The sequence below is a fragment of the Eretmochelys imbricata genome, chromosome 2 (genome assembly GCF_965152235.1).
Source record: "Eretmochelys imbricata isolate rEreImb1 chromosome 2, rEreImb1.hap1, whole genome shotgun sequence".
NCBI lineage: Eukaryota > Metazoa > Chordata > Testudines > Cheloniidae > Eretmochelys > Eretmochelys imbricata.
Genome location: NC_135573.1, coordinates 188,719,628 through 188,737,711, shown reverse-complemented (window position 1 = coordinate 188,737,711; position 18,084 = coordinate 188,719,628). Strand labels below are relative to the sequence as shown.

General features: G+C 40.1%; 1 protein-coding gene across 1 annotated transcript in view; it reads left to right on the top strand.

The window, feature by feature from the left end:
- The window catches only part of ZDHHC3 (zDHHC palmitoyltransferase 3), a 29,432-nt gene extending 12,771 nt beyond the window's left edge, over nt 1–16,661 (top strand). Inside the window, exons 4-7 of the mRNA XM_077811130.1 lie at nt 4,996–5,092; nt 7,357–7,438; nt 11,961–12,091; nt 15,004–16,661. Of these exons, the coding sequence (XP_077667256.1) occupies nt 4,996–5,092; nt 7,357–7,438; nt 11,961–12,091; nt 15,004–15,162 (469 nt within the window). The 3' untranslated portion in view covers nt 15,163–16,661. The remainder of the gene's footprint in view (nt 1–4,995; nt 5,093–7,356; nt 7,439–11,960; nt 12,092–15,003) is intronic.
- Nucleotides 16,662–18,084: the final 1,423 nt, after the last annotated feature.

Sequence of the window (18,084 nt, the reverse complement as noted above, 5' to 3'; positions counted from 1 at the left end):
TCTCTGAAATCATCCACTCAGTGTGCAGCGGCAGTCAAAAAAGCAAACAGAATGTTGGGAATCATTAAGGGAAAGATAATAAGACAGAAAATATCATATTGCCTCTATATGAATCCATGGTATGCCCACATCTTGAATACTGTGTGCAGATGCGGTCGCCCATCTTCAAAAAGGTAGATTAGAATTGGAAAATGTTCAGGAAAGGGCAACAAAAATTATTTGGGGCATGGAACCAGGGCTTTGGAGCTGTGCTCCGGCTCTGCTCCAGCTCCAGGCAAAAACCTGCTGCTCCACTGCTCTGGAGCTGCTCCGTGCTACAGCTCCGGGCTCTGCTCCAAAGCCCTGTATAGAACAGCTTCTGTATGAGGAGAAATTAATAGGACTGGGACTTTTCAGCTTGGAAAAGAGATGGGGTGGGGGGGAAAGAGGGGATATGTTAGAGGTCCATAAAATCATGACTGGTGTGGAGAAAGTAAAAAAGGAAGTGTTATTTACTCCTTCTCATAACACAAGAACTAGGGGTCGCCAAATGAAATTAATAGGCAGCCAGCTTAAAACAAACAAAAGGAAGTATTTCTTCACACAACGCACAGTCAACCTGTGGAAGTCATTGCTGGGGATGTTTTGAAGGCCAAGACTATAACAAGGTTAAAAAAAGAACTAGATAAATTCATGGAGGATAGGTCCATCAATGGCTATTAGCTAGGGTGCACAGGGATGGTGGCCCTAGCCTCTGTTTGCCAGAGACTGGGAATGAGCGACATGGAACAGATCACTTGATGATTACCTGTTCTGTTCATTCCCTCTGGGGCACCTGGCACTGGTCACTGTCGGAAGACAGGATACTGGGCTAGGTAGACCTTTGGTCTGACGCAGTATGGCCTTTTTTCGTTCTTATGTAACAGTCACTGTCAAATGACAGGATACTGGGCTAGATGGACCATTGGTTTGAACCAATATAGCCATTCTTATGACATATAGAACATATATTTTTAAGCATATATACATAACTCTTCAAATATTTTCTGTACATACATCAGTCAGTGATTATGATGACTTGGCTTTCTTTAGAGACCTTACATTACATTCTTTGTCAGACTTGTATGTAGATACCAGACCCAGGGGATCCCTCTAACCCTTATGTACCCCTGTCTGGTTGAAAGAGATCCCTGGGTCACAGACACATTTGAACCAGAATTATTCACCAGTGGTTAAAAGCAATTGAAAATGACATGTGAGTCGTGCACAGTACTTTCTTTGTCATTGTTTATTTGTGGACCAAATTTCTCCAAGCATGTCAGTCACTTGTCTGTTACAAGTGTGGAGTTTTAAAAGGCATAAAAATATCTTAATTATTTTTAAATCACTTTTTCACAGATATGAAATATAATATTAGTTAAAGGAAAGTATGTTTTCTGGGAGAGTGGTGTATAAATACAGGGAAAGCTGTTGCACACAGCTCAGCGGTGAGCACATGAAAGTTATAGTTGCAGTTATAAGCAGCAAGACTGCAGAAGGTTGATATAGCTCTTACTGTATTACATCTTACTTTGATAGTCTGCCACTGGGTCCTCTGTTGTCGGGATAATCAGTGAAGTATGGTATGGGTATGTGGGAATGAAACAGGTAGAGAATGAGTGAAAGAGAGCGAACTGAGGGGAAAGACCCAGAGAGGACATATAAATAAAAAGTCATAGAAGTCAGAAATCAAAATGTGTGTAAGTCCATAAAAAGTGACATGTCTCAAAACACTAGTATCTTCATTCACGGACCTGATGGCATTTGTGACTTTGGCTTTAATTAGCCCTTTTATTACTACTAAATTAATTTTAAAACTTGCTTTAAATAGGTAATTTAATTTCAGATTTCCATATTTTGATTTACAAAGGACAAACAAAAATTATGGGACCTAAATTATGCATGTGGTGGGGAGTTCGGGGCTCCCCCCCCCATTCCCTCTCTTGTTTGATATGACAAATATCCTTGGGGGAGCTATTCACAATAAGCTTTTAGTATTAAAACAGTTACTTAGGTCAGTAATTTCTAATGATTCTTTTTTTTAGTATAAAATAGAAAAACTTTGTTTCAGTGGGTAGTTAAGTGATCTGTGTGAGCGTTGTCATTCCCCCTACCCCCCCGTGTATTCCTAGAGGATTTGCATGAAGGGACTGCAGTTACTTTCTGGGGGGTTAGGCTGCTTTGTGTAGCCATCTGTCTTTTTAGATTTGGGGGAGCTATAGCTACCATTAACAACAACCCTCTTCTGCTACCTAGGGATGTAAAATGTTAACCCGGGGTTAACAGTTAAGGTGGGTTAACCGGTAAGACTAATGCTTACTGATTAACTGGTTAACATTTTACGTCGCTAGTTCTCAGGCCATCTCCAATGCCCATTGAGGTCCATGGGAATCCTTTAAAATAAATAATTCGCTGTTCTGTGTGTGGGTGTTTCTCACAGCAGGAACATACGCATGCACAGCAGAGGGTGTTGGTTGCCATGTGCATGAGAGTTCCTGCTGTTCACATGCTTGTATGAGGGAGCTGCACCCAACTAACTGCTCCTTCTGGCCCTGAGTTTCTGGCTGTGCCCCTGGGAAGGAAGCAGGGTGATCCCTACTAACCTTTTGGCCCTGTCTCTGCCATCTAGCCCCCTGGAAGCATCTGAGGGTGGAGGGTCTTTGCTGCTTCCCAACTCCCTGCCTTGCCCTAGTCTCAGCTCCTGGAAGTTACTCCAGCTCCAGTTCTCACCCTGTCCCACCATTGGCTCCTGCAGGTGATGTCATAGCTCCAGCCCCTTGCTGCCTCCCATCCCTACTCCTCAGGACTCCTGTGTGGGCTACAGTCTCTGTCCCCCCTTGGCCTGGCTGCTCCACGTCATCCCTCTGGAGGGGACTCCTGCCCCCTCTTCTCTCAACCCAATGTCTCCAGGCTTCCCCCGAGTGCTGCAGAGAGTAGGTGGTAGATACCTACTTCCCAGCTAGTCATCTTCTCTATCTCCAAGATCTTGTGGAGCAGCCTGGGGAAAGGGTACCCGTTCCTCCTGTGGTATGCCCTCTGGCTCATAAATGGATCCAAGGGATAACAAAGAGGACGACTTACTCCCTCGCTATGTCTCCTGGTATTCCCTAGCTCTGTGAATGGGTGTAGGGAAAGAAAGAGGCTTCCCTTACTCTCCTTGTGCTCTCCTGCACCCACATGGGAGTTCATTAATGAAGGTACTGCTGGGCATGCCTTGTTCCCTACCTCTTTCTGATAGTGCTCTCTTGCCCCCTGCAGAGGTTTGGGGAGTAAAAAATAGTCTTCCTTGGGGCCATAGCCAGAGGTCCAGGGAAGAGGAGAGCCTCTCTAGCCCTGGACTTATACACAGGACAGTCTCTACTGCTGTGTCACTCTTGCAGAGATGGGAAGAATGTGCATGTGAGCTACTGGCAGAATAGTGCATGAGACAGGACATGAAACTGACAAACAATAAGACGGCAAGACTGATTATACCCAAAGGTGCACGTGCACACCTAATAAACTGACAGAAAACAATAGTTTTTCTATCTTAGTCACCATAGATGGTGTGTTATCAAAAGGACAATTTTAAAGCAACTAATTCTGTTTTTAAGTTAGGGTGCCCTTTTAAATATGCATGCTTTAAAATCACAATAATTTTAAGCTTCTTCCTGCAATACAAAGCTTCTTGTGTTAGTGATGACTATTGAATCTGGGAGCAAATATTGACCTGAGTAACTTTTTGTCTGCTTGAAGAGAAAAAAAATCTGACGTCCCAATCCTGCAAAGCCTGCTGGTCCTGAGCCTGCACAGTCTGACGTTCAAGATCTTAGTTGTTTATTTGCATCTTGGGAATTCTGTTTCTTGCCTTTGGGGACTGCGTCCTTCCAGGATCTGTATTAAATACTCGATTGTTTCAAAATAAGGATGTTAATATTTATTAACTTTTTTTTTGTTTTATTTTTATTGTCAGTGCATTCTTGTAATTAGTTTCTTTAAGAGTTTGAGTTTTTTCTTTAAGGTCAAACAGTTTAACTTTATAATAAGAAAAATATAATAAGCAGAACCCTCCATTTCTCTGTTTAAATCCTGTGAGGGTTGTTTTGAATCCACATGTTCCTGGTTTTCATATTTGGTTTTCATACTTTTTTGTGCATTTTAGTACCAGGGGGACTGGCTTTCTTCACTGCTTTATCAGATGATAGAAGAGTAAAAAGCCTTTTATGATGTTAGTTGGAGATTTAAAATGCCAGTGAAGCAGCAGTGACTAGTAAGCTAAGAGATACTAACATTACAATGAATTAATCATCTTTGATTGTTTGACTCCTAAGCACAATATGCATTTGCAGGACTTTTATTTTTTAGAATTTGTAATTAAAATTGTTACATACACTTGAGTGCTTCTGCCCAGTTTTGCTGAGTGCTTAAAATCTAATTTTTTAATTGTGGTGATGTTGTCTCAGTGAAAGGCACTGGTAAATTAATCCAGTGCCTGATTGACTTCATTGCCAGGTATTTTTCTGAAAAATTAATTTGAATTTTCCATTTTTTTTTTTCAACAAAGCTCCTGTCAGAGTAAATTTTAATAAATTGTAACAAATTACTGAAATTGTACCTAAGGTTATTCTGAGAAGTTTATCCATTGCAGTATCCTATGATTTTATTTTTTATTCTACTACACTGAAACTCTCACAGAGCCCAGCGGTCAAACCTAGACTAGATTTAAATCAATTTCATTTCATTTGCTTAAATATAATATATAATGTTCAATCTCTGTATATTAGTGGAACCATTAATCATAACGTTACTTTGTTGTGATTTGACATTTACTTTTTGTATGACTGCAATTTGGGACCATAGGTTGGTTGACAATTTTGAACAGAAGTAGCCAAATTAACGTACGTACGTGTGTGTGTGTCTCCAGGTGCCCAATATTTTCTTTGTACTCTTGCTGTATTTTCTGAAAACCACAAACTATAAAGATATTCTTTATTGCAGTGTTTGCAAGAGGTGTATTCGGAAAATGGATCATCACTGTCCATGGGTTAATAACTGTGTAGGAGAGAATAACCAGAAGTACTTTGTACTGTTTACAGTAAGTTGTTTATTGAGTAAATTTTTCTGTCCAAGCAGAGACAATGAAATTCCAAGCATGACTGTTAAATGGCTGTGAAGATAGGTGTTTGTTTGTTTGTTTGTTTTTATCTTAGTATAACCAAACTGGGAAATATGTTACAAATTAGCAAAATTTAAATAATTAGGGAGAAAATATTATAAAAGAGCAGGAATAAGTCATCACAAAATGTACTTTGCTATTTATTTTGTCAATTTGTGTAGTATTGGTTAGTATAATTCATAGTGTAAATATACCTCACAAAATCCTCCACAGTAATAATAATGAAGTCTCAATCAGCTCTTTGGGGGAGGGGCTGACTTTTTGTTCTGTATTGATATTTTATTTATGCAGCACTTTGCACAATAGAGGTCAGGTCCATGAGTAGGGCTTTGAGATGCTACAGTAATACAAATAATAATAATATTGTGCCTCATTATTGCATCTGCTGTTACCTCTTTGCTGCGAGGGTGGAGAGAAACCTCATTTTTTTTGGCAAGGATTACAAGGGTTCTACTTGTAAGTAGCCAATGTTGGCACTCAAAAATCAGGCAGAAATGCTTCTGATTTTCTGACGGACTGTGTCCTGTATCTACTGTATATAGAGGAAAAAGCATGGGAGTGCAAACTTAATTACCATATTTTCCATGTAAGCAGTGAAATCTGGGCTTTATTGAAGTCAATGACAAAAATCCCAGGATTTCACCCAAAAAATTCATGTCAAGAGAATATTACAGCTGCACAATTGACTTTTAGTGTTGTTCCATTTTATCAGTAATCTTTTATGGTAAGTCTCTGGGTGGAAGATGGTCTGTTATGATATTAGGAAATAGGTGCAAGTCTTCAGTCAGGCTTGAAGTAAGAATTGAAAATAAATGTATGAACCCTTTAATTTGCTTTTCACTTTATGGTGTATTCTGATTCTAAGCAGAGGCACAGCTAGTTAGCTTTCTTTTTGAGGCACAATACCTAGTTTAGTTGAGAAAACATGAAAATATTTATGCCGGGTACTTTTCCACTGGACTAGTCTCTTCTCCTCCATCTGATTAAGCCTGTAGTATCTTAAAAGGGAAATGTAAATGAATCTCTTCTTTCAATAACCAGATTGGAATACCATTCCTAGCTGGTTCATCCCAAATGTGGGATGTTGGATTTCAGTTTCAGTTAAATTTGACAAGTCTATATTTCAAAGTGGACCATATTAAACACCTAATCTGTCTGAGGAAAAGATTAAACAAGTTTTTCTATTAAGCTCTTTTTAAGGGCTCAAGAGGCGGAAGGATGGTAGCACATAAAAGTGTCAAAAGAAAAATATTTTTCCACTGTCTTTCACTTGCACCTCATTTGGAAGATATTATGTTCCCTAATTCGTTGGTATTTGTCTCATTCTGTACCACTACAATGAAAACCTTCCTACGTACATGTGTGTATGTTGTAAATGGTGGGGGTAGCAATGCCTGTAGTTAACAATTTAAAATTTTCCATGCTAAGTGTCTGCCTCATGTTGATATTTATTTATTTAATTTTTAAATTTACGTGAAAATGGTTCAGCTATTTTTCAGAATGAGATTAAGGAAAAACACATTGTGCCAATAGTAAAAATAAAACCAAAAACCCAGCAAACAAAAACTTACAACTGTTACATTGAAAAGCCCTAGCACTTCCATGCTTTGGAACAGCGACTTGAAATTTGGCAGTGTTGTCCTGGTATCAGGGATGTGCCTTTTGCTGTCCCCCCTGAAAATCAGGCCAAATTTGGCCAAGTTATGAGCCTCTAAAAATCTCATTTTACATATTATCAGTAGAGACTACAAATAGTATATGATAAGCAACATGGCCTTGTGGATAGATAGCTGAACTGGAATTCAGGAACTCTGGGTTCTGTTCCCAGCTCTGCTGTTGTCCTGCTGGGTAACCTTGGGCAAGTCACTAAATCTTTCTGTCTCAGTTTCCCTATCTGTGATATAGGAATGATGATACTGACCTCCTTTGTAAAGCAGTAAAGATCTACTGATGAAAAGTGCTATGTAAGGGTGAGGTGTTGTTATCATATAACAAGATTGTATCAGAATGCATATGCACAAGGGGGCCAAATTAAGATTGTCTACCTTAGTTTTGGCATTTCCTAATTTTTGAGTGCTCGACTTTGCAGCCTTAACATTTTTAATGTAGTTTATTTGGACATATGTGTATAAGCAGCTTTTACAGCTATGCTTAAAAATATTTTAAATACCTTGTTGTTTCAGATGTATATAGCACTAATTTCCATGCATGCCCTAATCATGGTGGGATTTCACTTCCTGTATTGCTTTGAAGAAGACTGGACAAGTGAGTATTGACACAGTATTCCTTTCAAATACCAAATTAACCTGTAGAGACAGCATTGTGATATAGTTTAGGGGAAAGGCAGCTTTTTTTACTGCTTGTTGCCAGAGAATGCTGTTAATGTTATGAGCTACTTTTTATTTTTGTGACCATTCCTGGAGTTTTAAAATTCCACCTATCCTGTTAGGAATTTTCTGTCCTGAAGGGTTAAGTCCTGTTTAAACACACACCATACATAGAATATTAAGGCTCTATCTCAGTACATAGGAAAAGATTAGTGTATACATGAATGTATCACTGATAATTCCTGCATGCTAAAGTGAGATGGGGAGAATGCATGGGCTCTTTTACAATCACATAATAGAAACCAGCCCTGCAAAACTGTTGAGAAAACTGATCAGCTCAGATGCAAAAATGCACTCTCAAATGTTCAGACAACTCTCCCTGCCCTCCAAAACCTAAAAACACCTCATGCTCGAAAAGTCAATGAGTAGAATTTTACAAAGCTGCTTTAAACCATCAGGTTTAATCCACAGTAGTTAGGTAGATTGATTTATTTTTAAAAAGAGCCAGGGCTTGATCAATCCACTTGCCAATACCAAGTAGAAAAGTTTATCTTAGAGGTGGGTGGGTGTATGTGCATGTATTTGCATGCAGGAGGATGAGTTTCAATTTTTGCAGGATTTAAGTTTTCACTTTGAAATAATTACAATTTTAGTCATTAGAACTGTGAAGAAAACCTTACAAATGGGAACTAATGTATTGCAAGCCTGCAGCTCATAACTTTGCCAGGCAGGCACAGTGTTAAACTGATAAAATCTGCAGCTGCCCACAGTGGGCAGAAGGAGGCTGTGGGAGTGGTAAAATAAAGGAGGGTTCCTTTCCCTCTCCAAAATAATCAGGCTCTAGAGAGCTAATGAAAAGCGAGCTGCTTCTCTTTTTCAGGTATGGAATCGCTGAGCAGGATTCAGGGGCAGGACCCTGGCAGAAAGCAGCTGGGGGGTGCATCTGAGTTTCTGTAGTTACTGCTGACCCTGGACCCTATTGATGGGGTCCTCATCTTTTCTGTATTGGCCTCTGGGTATTAGGTGTCTGGTAAAATTTAGAATCCTTGGTCACGGCAATATCTGCAATTGGTGTACTTGTGGGAAAAGAACTGTTTTTAAGCAGTTCTCAGTATTTGATTTCACAGAATTGAGAATATATTAGAATTAATTCATAAGCTAGTAATTAAATATTGTTTGTATCATTTTTCTTTTCTCTTATTTCCCCCTCACTTTCCTAGACTCACAGAAATGCAGGGCTGGAAGAGACCTTAGGAGGTCATCAGGTCCAGTTTCCTGCACTGAGGCAGGACCAAATAAATCTAGACCAGGGGTTCTCAAACTGGGGGTCGGGACCACTGAGGGGGGTCATGAGGTTATTACATGGGGGGTCATGAGCTGTTCGCCTCCAACCCAAACCCTGCTTTGCATCCAGCATTTATAATGGGGTTAAATATATAAAAAAGTGTTTTTAATTTATAAGGGGGGGGTCACACTCGGAGGCTTACTATGTGAAAGGGGTCACCAGTACAAAAGTTGAGAATTACTGATCTAGACCATCCCTGACAGGTGTTTGTCCAACCTGTTCTTAAAACCCTCCAGTGATGGGGATTCCACATCCTTCCTTGGAAGCATATACCAGAGCTTAATTACACTTATAATTAGAAGGTTTTTCCTAATATCTAATCTAAATCTCCTTTGCTGAAAAGTAAGCCCTTTTCTTCTTGTTCTACCTTCAGTGGACATGGAGAACAATTGTTCTCCTTCTTTATAATGGCCCTAGCATATTTGAAGACTATCTGGTCCCCTCTTTGTCTTCTTTTCTCAAGACTAAACATGCCCAGTTTTTTAAAATCTTTCCTCATAGATCAGGTTTTCTAAATCTTTTATCAATTTTGTTGCTTTTCTCTGGATTCTCTCCAGTTTATCCATATCTTTCCTATAGTGTAATGCCCAGAACTGGACACGCTAATCCAGTCCTGCAACGTGCTTGTAACCCCTCCCAGTTTATCTTCCTCAAATGTTATAAGCCTACATTCCTCCATTATCAAAATATTGAATAATACCAGATCCAGGACTGACCCCTGCGGGACCCCACTAAATATGTCCTCCCAGTTTGATATCAGACCATTGATAACTATTCTTTGAGTACGGTGTCTCAACCTGTTGTGCACCCACCTTTATAGTAATTTAATGTAGACTGCATTTCCCTAGTTTGCCTATGAGAATGTCATGTGGGACTATATCAAAGACTTACTAAAATCAGGTATCATGTCTACAACTTCCCTTCATCCATTAGGCTAGAAACCCTGTCAAAGAAGGAAATTAGGTTAGTCTGGCATGACTTGTTCTTGACAAATCCATACCGGCTATTCCTTATAACCCTGTTATCCTCCGGGTGTTCACAAATCGAACGTTTAATAATTTGTTCCAGTATCTGTCCAGGTATCAAAGTTAGGATGACTGGTCTATAATTCCCCCCTGGTCCTCATTGTTCCCCTTTTAAAGATAGGTGCTATGTTTTGCCCTTCTCCAGGTCTCTGGGATCTCACCCAACCTCCATGAGTTCTCAAAGATAATTGCTAATAGTTCCAAGATTGCTTCAGCTAGTTCCTTAAGTATGCTAGGATGAATTTCACCAGGGCCTGCTGACTTGAGTACAACTAACTTATCTAAATCTTCTTTTAACCTTTTCTTTCCCTACTTGGCTTGCATTCCTTCCTCTTGTTGCTCATCATTGCCCTATTTAGTGAAGACTGAAGCAAAATAGGCATTAAACACCTCTGCCTTCTTGGTGTCATCAGTTATTAGCTCTCCTTCCCTGCTAAATAGGGGACCTACACTTTCCTTCATTTTTTCTCTTGCTCCTAATGTATTTAAAGAACCTCTTTTTCTTTGCCTTTTATGTCCCTCACTAGGTGTAACTCATTTTGTGCCTTTAGACTTTCTGATTTTGTCCCTACATTCTTATGCTGTTCTTTTGTACTTCTTCTTAGCAATTAGTCCATGTTTCCACTTTTTGTAGGATTCCTTTTTGATTTCAAGGTCATTAAAGAGCTCCTGATGGAACTATATTGGCTTCTTACTATTCTTCCTGTCTTTCCTTTGCATCAGGATAGTTTGCAGTTGCACCTTAAATAACGTCTCCTTGAGAAACTGTCAGCTCTTCTGAACTACTTTTTCCCCTTAGATTTTTTTCCCCCATGGGACCTTATATACCACTTCTCTGAGTTTGTTAAAGTCTGCTTTTTTGAAGTCCATTCTCCTCATTTTGCTCCTCTCACTCACTCCTTCCTTTCCTTAGAATCATAAAGGCTATCATTTCATGATCACTTTCACCCAAATTGCCTTCCACATTCAGATTAGTTACCAGTTTCTTCCTGTCAGAATCAATCTAAAATGGTTGTTCCCTCCCTCCCTCCCCTGGTTACTTCCTCCACTTTCTGAAACTTTGTCTCCAGTACACTCCAAGAATTATAGGAAATGTTGTGTTTTGCTGTATTACTTTCCCAACAGGTGTCTGGGTAGTTAAAGTCCCCCATTACTACAAGGTCTTGTGTTTTGGATATTTCTGTTGTTTGTTCAGGAAATGCCTCATCGATCTTGTCTTCCCGATTTGGAGGTCTATAGTAGACCCCTACCGTGACATCACTCCTACTTTTTTATCCCTTTTATCTTTACCTAGAGACTTTCTGCCTCTCACCTCCTTGTGGACCTCAGAACAGGTGTATATATTCTTGATACATAATGCAATACCTCCTCCCTGTTTCTCTTGCCGGTTCTTCCTGAATAAGCTATATCCCTCTATACCAATATTCCAGTCATAAGACTTTCACAGCTACCCTTTTAAACCCTGCTTAACCTTGCAGGGACATTTCAGTATAGATAAACCTTATGGGAAAAAGGGGATGGGTTTGAGAGAACCAAGAATATATAATCTTTCTCGGTCTTCAAAAGTCAGTTATGAAAGGAACATGCTATGCTTTTTATAATGGACAATTGGTGCTACTGAAGTAATCTTCTCTGGTTTCCTCTGTGTCCTGAGCATCAACTTGAGGTGCCCCTTCCTAATGGATTTAATCATAGAGAAAATTAGTAAAAACTCTACGGATAGAATGTGCGAGTGGTGGGGTCCAGGTGAGAGCACTCGAGGGGGGCTTAGTTGGAAAAGAAAATTGCATGCCATACATATCACAGCACAAGTTTCTTTTTCTTCAAATTAACTACTAATTATCTTGGTATCTCACTTCCTTGGGAATCACATACCCTTTCTGTAGGCCTCTGATTATGGAAGTCATGTCAGTTTCTTATTTTGATAGGAGAATTTTGTTTGACTAACTGTTGAGAACTTGAGATAACCTGATATGTAATATCAGTGGCAGAATTTACTGCTTAGTAACACGTGTTTGTAGTTTTACATGTGGGCTCTGTTCCCTAGTCCCATATTTTTGAGTATTCATTGTTTTGTCATGCTTTCACAGAATGCAGCTCCTTCTCTCCACCAACTACAGTGATCCTTCTTATCCTCTTGTGTTTTGAGGCTCTCTTGTTTCTTATCTTCACATCTGTAATGTTTGGGACCCAGGTACACTCCATCTGCACTGACGAAACGGTGAGTTCTCCATGGTCGTGCGTTTCCTCGCTCACAGTTGTAAGATCTATGAAATGTCATGTGGTTCTCCTTCACTGCTCTAGCATGCGTTGGATCTTCTGAGGCTGATATAAAATAAACTAAGCCTGCACAGTGGCTGAGTTCACTCTAGATGGCTAGCATAAGAAGTTGAGTAGTGTGAGGATATTGCAACTACAGCAACAGTGAGTGATATTTTTATCTTAACCAGCGTAAGGCAACAATGTGGAGGTTACAGAGACTGTGGAGTCCCTTATTCAGCACTGCATCCTGCCCTCCTCTTCTTCAAAGGTGAAGTCCCTGACTTGTAATAGTACTTTTACCCTTGAGAATGGTATCAGACTTCACCAGTCATGCTCAGAGTGTCTGTCATAGCTTAACAGAAGTCCAAGATCTTCCTTAGGTAACCTAATTGGGTAGGTTGGGGGAAGTGATAACCTTAAAGGGGCCACAACTGAGTGTCTTAGTGCACAACTGAGTGTCTTAGGGTTTCCCAACTTTTTCCCCCTGAGGCCCACCAGGGCAGCTGCAATGGGCACTGCGGCCCTCTGTCAACACGTGTCTGACAGAGAGAGGGGCACTGCGGGGTCCCTCGCCTCAGCAGGGACCAGGGCCAGCAAGAGGGTGAAGGGGCCACAGCCAGCCCCTGCCGACACCCTCCACTTCAGCAGCCTACTGAGTGCCTTGAGCTTGTCACCTGGCAGCCCTGTCACCCACCCAACACCCTAGTGTGCCTCACAGGCACCCCTTGCCCGGAAACAAGGGAAGGGCTTGGGGGCCGCCAATCTCAGGCATAGGCAAGAACTCAGGCTGGGCCCAGCCATTACCTGATTGTCCCGATCACGGCATTGTCCAGGTGGGAACAGAGCAGCACTGCCAAGCCCCAGTCCCGGGGGCGGAGGAGAGGGTGAAGGCCTGATTCTCCAAGGGGCCCGACAGTGACGGAACCCGCCGGTTACCTCTCAGAGCCGGCCCCTTCTCTGCACCCTCTGCCCATTGCCTGGTGTCTCCTCTTCGCCTTCTGCCATCCACCGGCAGCACTGGGCTCTTCCGGCCCTGGGCAGGTGCCATCACTGGCCACCACTCCATCAACGTATACAGTTTGCAGGGCAATGCCCTCCCAAACTCCACCCATGGCAGACCGCCCGGGACTGTCAGTGGCCCGCAGCTGACAGTATGGGAACCCCTGTGTTTAGTGGGGAAGTCTATGGAGAGTTTAAACAAAGTTAGAATCTGGCATTCAGGACCATGTGAGAGCAGTCTGCTTCTCTCAGCTCTTCATTCCCTAGCTAGCTTCATGATACTTGCATTCAGGTCTACTTTGTTCCAGGGAAAGTTGCAGATATTTTCTGCTGAGTAGGGTCCCAGGAGAGTATATTGCTGAACAACTGGCTCCTACCAAGACAAAATTTATCAGCTTACATAAATTAATGGTGGTTTCTCTAAAGTCATTACTGAATGGGTGCCTAAAGCTAGGCACTTTAAATAAGTGCCCTGATTTTCACACACGCTGGGCATCTTTAGAAATAGTCACTTCTATTGTTTATGTACATATGGATATAGGTTCCTGAATATAGGGTCCTGAGGTTTTTAAAGGCAGGGGGAGGGCTTTTATTCTTTTACAACTTCCTTCTATGTCACCTGTGTTACACATCATTTGTTAGCACCAAGGCTGCGTCTATCTGGCATGTGATTCTTATGTTGAGGAACACTTTGAAAAGAAATGCTATTAAATGTGGTCTTTTTTACTTCTTCTTTCTCCTTGCATTTTGTTGGACTGGAGTAGGTTTCCTCCAATGCAGACTTGAGCTCTGAGAATCTCCCCTCCTCACCCTACCCTCTCATATGTACCCCACAGTAGTGATTCTCCTCTGCTAGAAGAGGGCTAGATCAGTTTCTGACAGAGCCTGAAATTTTGCTCCTTGTGTTTACCTATGGAGATGGCATCATCAGTGAGCAGGGCAAAGTGCTTATTCCCTCTTTGGAGCTGCCCATACTCCTGCTTGCACATAACTTCCAGGACTGGGAGTTGAAGACTCACACTTGTTCTACAGTGCACTGAGCTGCAGTGCAGGGGATCCATTTATTAACAATAGACAGGAAGAAGAGGATTTTGCAAAAAGGCTCTAAATTAAAGACTGAAATGGTCTGCCCATTACAGATAGCTGGAATCAAGGATTATCATTCTCTACTCAAACCAAACAATGCATTTATAGCAACAAGAGCTGTATGCTTAAGACCTAATTTATTTTATGGATTGCAAATATTATAAGGATTTTTTTACATGATTGATTAAGGACTGTTTCAACTGATTGCTTGAAAGCTTATTTTTGCTCTCCCTCTAATCTTTACTAAACCAATATCAATTTTTTTCTCTTCATTCAGTATACTTATTTAACTTTCTCCCTGCTGTCTGCCCATGCATGTTTTGGCAGCAGTTTTAAGAGGCACTGGGTACATTCAGTCCTGCTGAACAGAGGACATTTCCTGAACTTGCATGGTGAATCTGGGAGCATTATAGGGATTCTCTTGGGTTTTTTTTGTCTGCAAATATATAAATGGGTTCATATAAAACTTTCCCTTATCCAACATAGGCATATGGAATGCTTTCATCCAATGAAAGTACATGTTGTAATTCTGTTTTAAAATTGACATATGTAACAATTGTAGGGTATTTAAGAGGTTTGAGCATATTTTTAAATGTGATCAAAAATGGCAATTTTGTTTTCCAAGGAATATTTCCTATCCTTTTTTAAAGGAGAGGCTCTCTATAGGTAAATTTTGTATTTTCTTACTCCATCCATGCAATAAGGGGTAATTGAGAGATCCTTTTCCTGAAAGCAGAACCACAGCAATTAAGTGCTTGACTGAAAGTGTGATATTTCTGTTTTCAGGGAATAGAACAATTGAAAAAGGAAGAGAGAAGATGGGCTAAAAAAACAAAATGGATGAACATGAAAGCAGTATTTGGCCATCCGTTCTCTATAGCATGGCTTAGCCCATTCGCTACTCCAGACCAAGGAAAGGCAGACCCCTACCAGTATGTGGTCTGAAGAATTCTTGACCAGAATTTCCACTAAAATAAAACCACATTTCAGCACTACTGTTATATAATTTTTATATGAATGTTTAGAACAAAATGGAAAACAGAAACTCTTTTTATGTCTGTTAAAGGCTGTTCATTGCAGAGAAAAAAAAAAGAAAAAAAGCCCTGTGTTCGGCAATTTTAGATAATACTATGTCTCTGGTGGCTGAAGCATCTTCTTTTCCCTGTGTTTTTTTAAACTTGTTAACTTTACTTGCCTTTGTTTCTATCTGCTTTCTGGTATGGCATAACTAATGTGAAGGAGACCCTCTTTCTCTGTTGTTCCTGTCTCTGCTAACTCAGTAGACTGTCCTGCTGTCTCTAGACTGCGAGGATATCTGTGTAAGTGCCAAAGGTGCCACATTCCTACACAGATCTCTTCAGACCTGCTAATGGTGTGTACAGCTCTGACTGGGCAGTGAGTTTCTTTCGTAAGAGAGGACTTCAGCTAGGAAATAGATACTTGGCTTATTGAATACTGAAAGGTGGAAGACGAGGGTGGGATGCTATGCAAAAGCCAATGAATACTGTGGTCACATGCAGTTAAAGTATTTAAAACAAATGTTGCCAATACCACCTTTTTTGTTTCCAGAGACAAAATTGATTCCGTCTTTCTGGCATTATTTTGTCTGCTCCCTCCCTTGTAAGCAGGTAATGTTGCCCTCTAGGGAAAATATGGCCGCTTTGGTGGAAGACTTTCTCAATTAAATGCCTTACACTTAGAGGAAAAAAGAAATTTCATTTTAAAACTCTTAAGATCATCTTGTTTCTATATGTCTGTCGTTGATAAACAAGCTGTTGAAGTGATGCCTACTCAACAGTGTTAACATGTAGAACATGACAATTTGCCATAAAAGCTTAGCACTGATGGTTTGTGTAGGTCTACCTGAGAATTAATTTTCTGTTCTTAGGACTACCCATCTTTACAACTTTGAAAATCTCTTCTTATGTTCATACGTATAAATATGTTAAATTGGGAAATGTCAGTGTTAAGGAGTATGCATGCCTACTGTCATGACTGTGTGGATAGTAACCTCTGTGCTGTAAACAGTTGACAGAGGGACAGAGGGCATTCCATCAAAAACAAATTCAGGTAAAACCAAATCTTATGTGACTGAAACTAATGTTTTTGTATCTGGACAGGAATTTTATTATATTCTGGATCATTTTGAAAAGGGGCAGTTAGCATAGTGCCAGTGGGACCCATCAATCAATCATAAAGGAAAAGTGTAAATAAGTTGTATCCATAGATTCTGGTGTAACCTTTCCTTTTTTTAAAAACACTTTTATTTTGTAAAATGACCTATTAGGCTGAATCGAAGCCATGGGGGCAGAGGGAGGGAAGTACAGGGAGGAAAAGGCTAATGGATCTGTCTCACTTTGAAAGTAATGTGAATGCTGCATCTTTTCAATTCTGTCAATGCTTCCATATGGAAAACAAATGCAATAAAACTTTTCCAAAAACTGTTTCTGCTCCTTTCCTACTCTAAATGTTTGCACAATTTAAATGTCTTTAAATTTTCGTCTGCAGCCAAGCTGGGAGAAGCATGAAGGTGAAATAACTTTGGTGCTCCAGTTTTTAAGTTTAAAAAGTAGTTAATCAGTAATGCACTGTTAGCTATTTAACCACCTAAAGGTTAACTACATTTACTACATCCAGACCCCATATTTTTCTCCTGCTTGCTGAGGAGTAAATCCACAGTAGTGTGTTCATATATCTCAATCTGTTGCTCTAGAAATGCACACAGAGGCTTCTATGACTTCATTGTATGCTTCAACAGGAGACATTGGTGGAAGAAAGATGCCTTTAGCATGCACGCAGTTCTTAAGGGACAGTTACAGGACCAGAAAGACTTTTTATTTTTCTTTATTATCAATCTCTACTGGGAAAGCCATTCTCGTGTGTGTGTGTTTGAAAACCCCAGAATATGTTTACCTCTTTAATTCTAATTTGTGGTATGATAGAGGATTTAATGAGTGATGCTGTCTGGTTAAAAATCATGGGCCAGATCCTCAGCTGATATAAATTGGCTTAGCCAGTGAGAGCATGGAGCTATACTGATTTACACCTGCCTACACTCTGGTCCTGTAACATTTTAAAAACACAATCCAGTATGTTAATCCAGATTATTAAAACTGAAAATTAAAAAACGTGTATTTTTGCTATATTAGTTTACCCTTTAACATTTCTCTCACTGGCAAATTCCACTGTTTCTAGTTCAGGTTTCAGAGTAACAGCCGTGTTAGTCTGTATTCGCAAAAAGAAAAGGAGTACTTGTGGCACCTTAGTTTCCACAGTATGCATCCGATGAAGTGAGCTGTAGCTCATGAAAGCTCATGCTCAAATAAATTGGTTAGTCTCTAAGGTGCCACAAGTACTCCTTTTCTTTTTGTTTCTAGTTCGTTTGTGGTCTGCCTTTCTCATGCATTATAGCAATTATATTTACATACCACAGGGTAGTTTACATGAGTAACTAAAATGCCAGAACATTTTATTGGTTTTACATTTGGTAAACTTTTTTTCCTCTCAAATCCAAATGTTATCAGACAATGGTTATTTGGAGGATAACTGCTGTGATTACATATAGTCATTTAAATATTACATTGTATATTTTTTCTAATATAGTACACTTTTCTTTTAAGTGAAATTTCAAAACAGCTTTTAGAAATATCCGTGGTTTTCTCTATTTCCAGAACTGTGTATATCTGACAGTGACCAATGGTCTGTCATTTTACTGATACTTCCCAGAAGGAGGTACAGTGAGATGCAGCTCAGTATTTGAATGTGTGAGAGGCAGACTTACCAAATTGTGTCAAGGTAAGTCGTTGGTTTTTTTTAATTCCCAGAAGTGATACATGACTTGACTTTATTTTTGAAATTCTCCTGCCT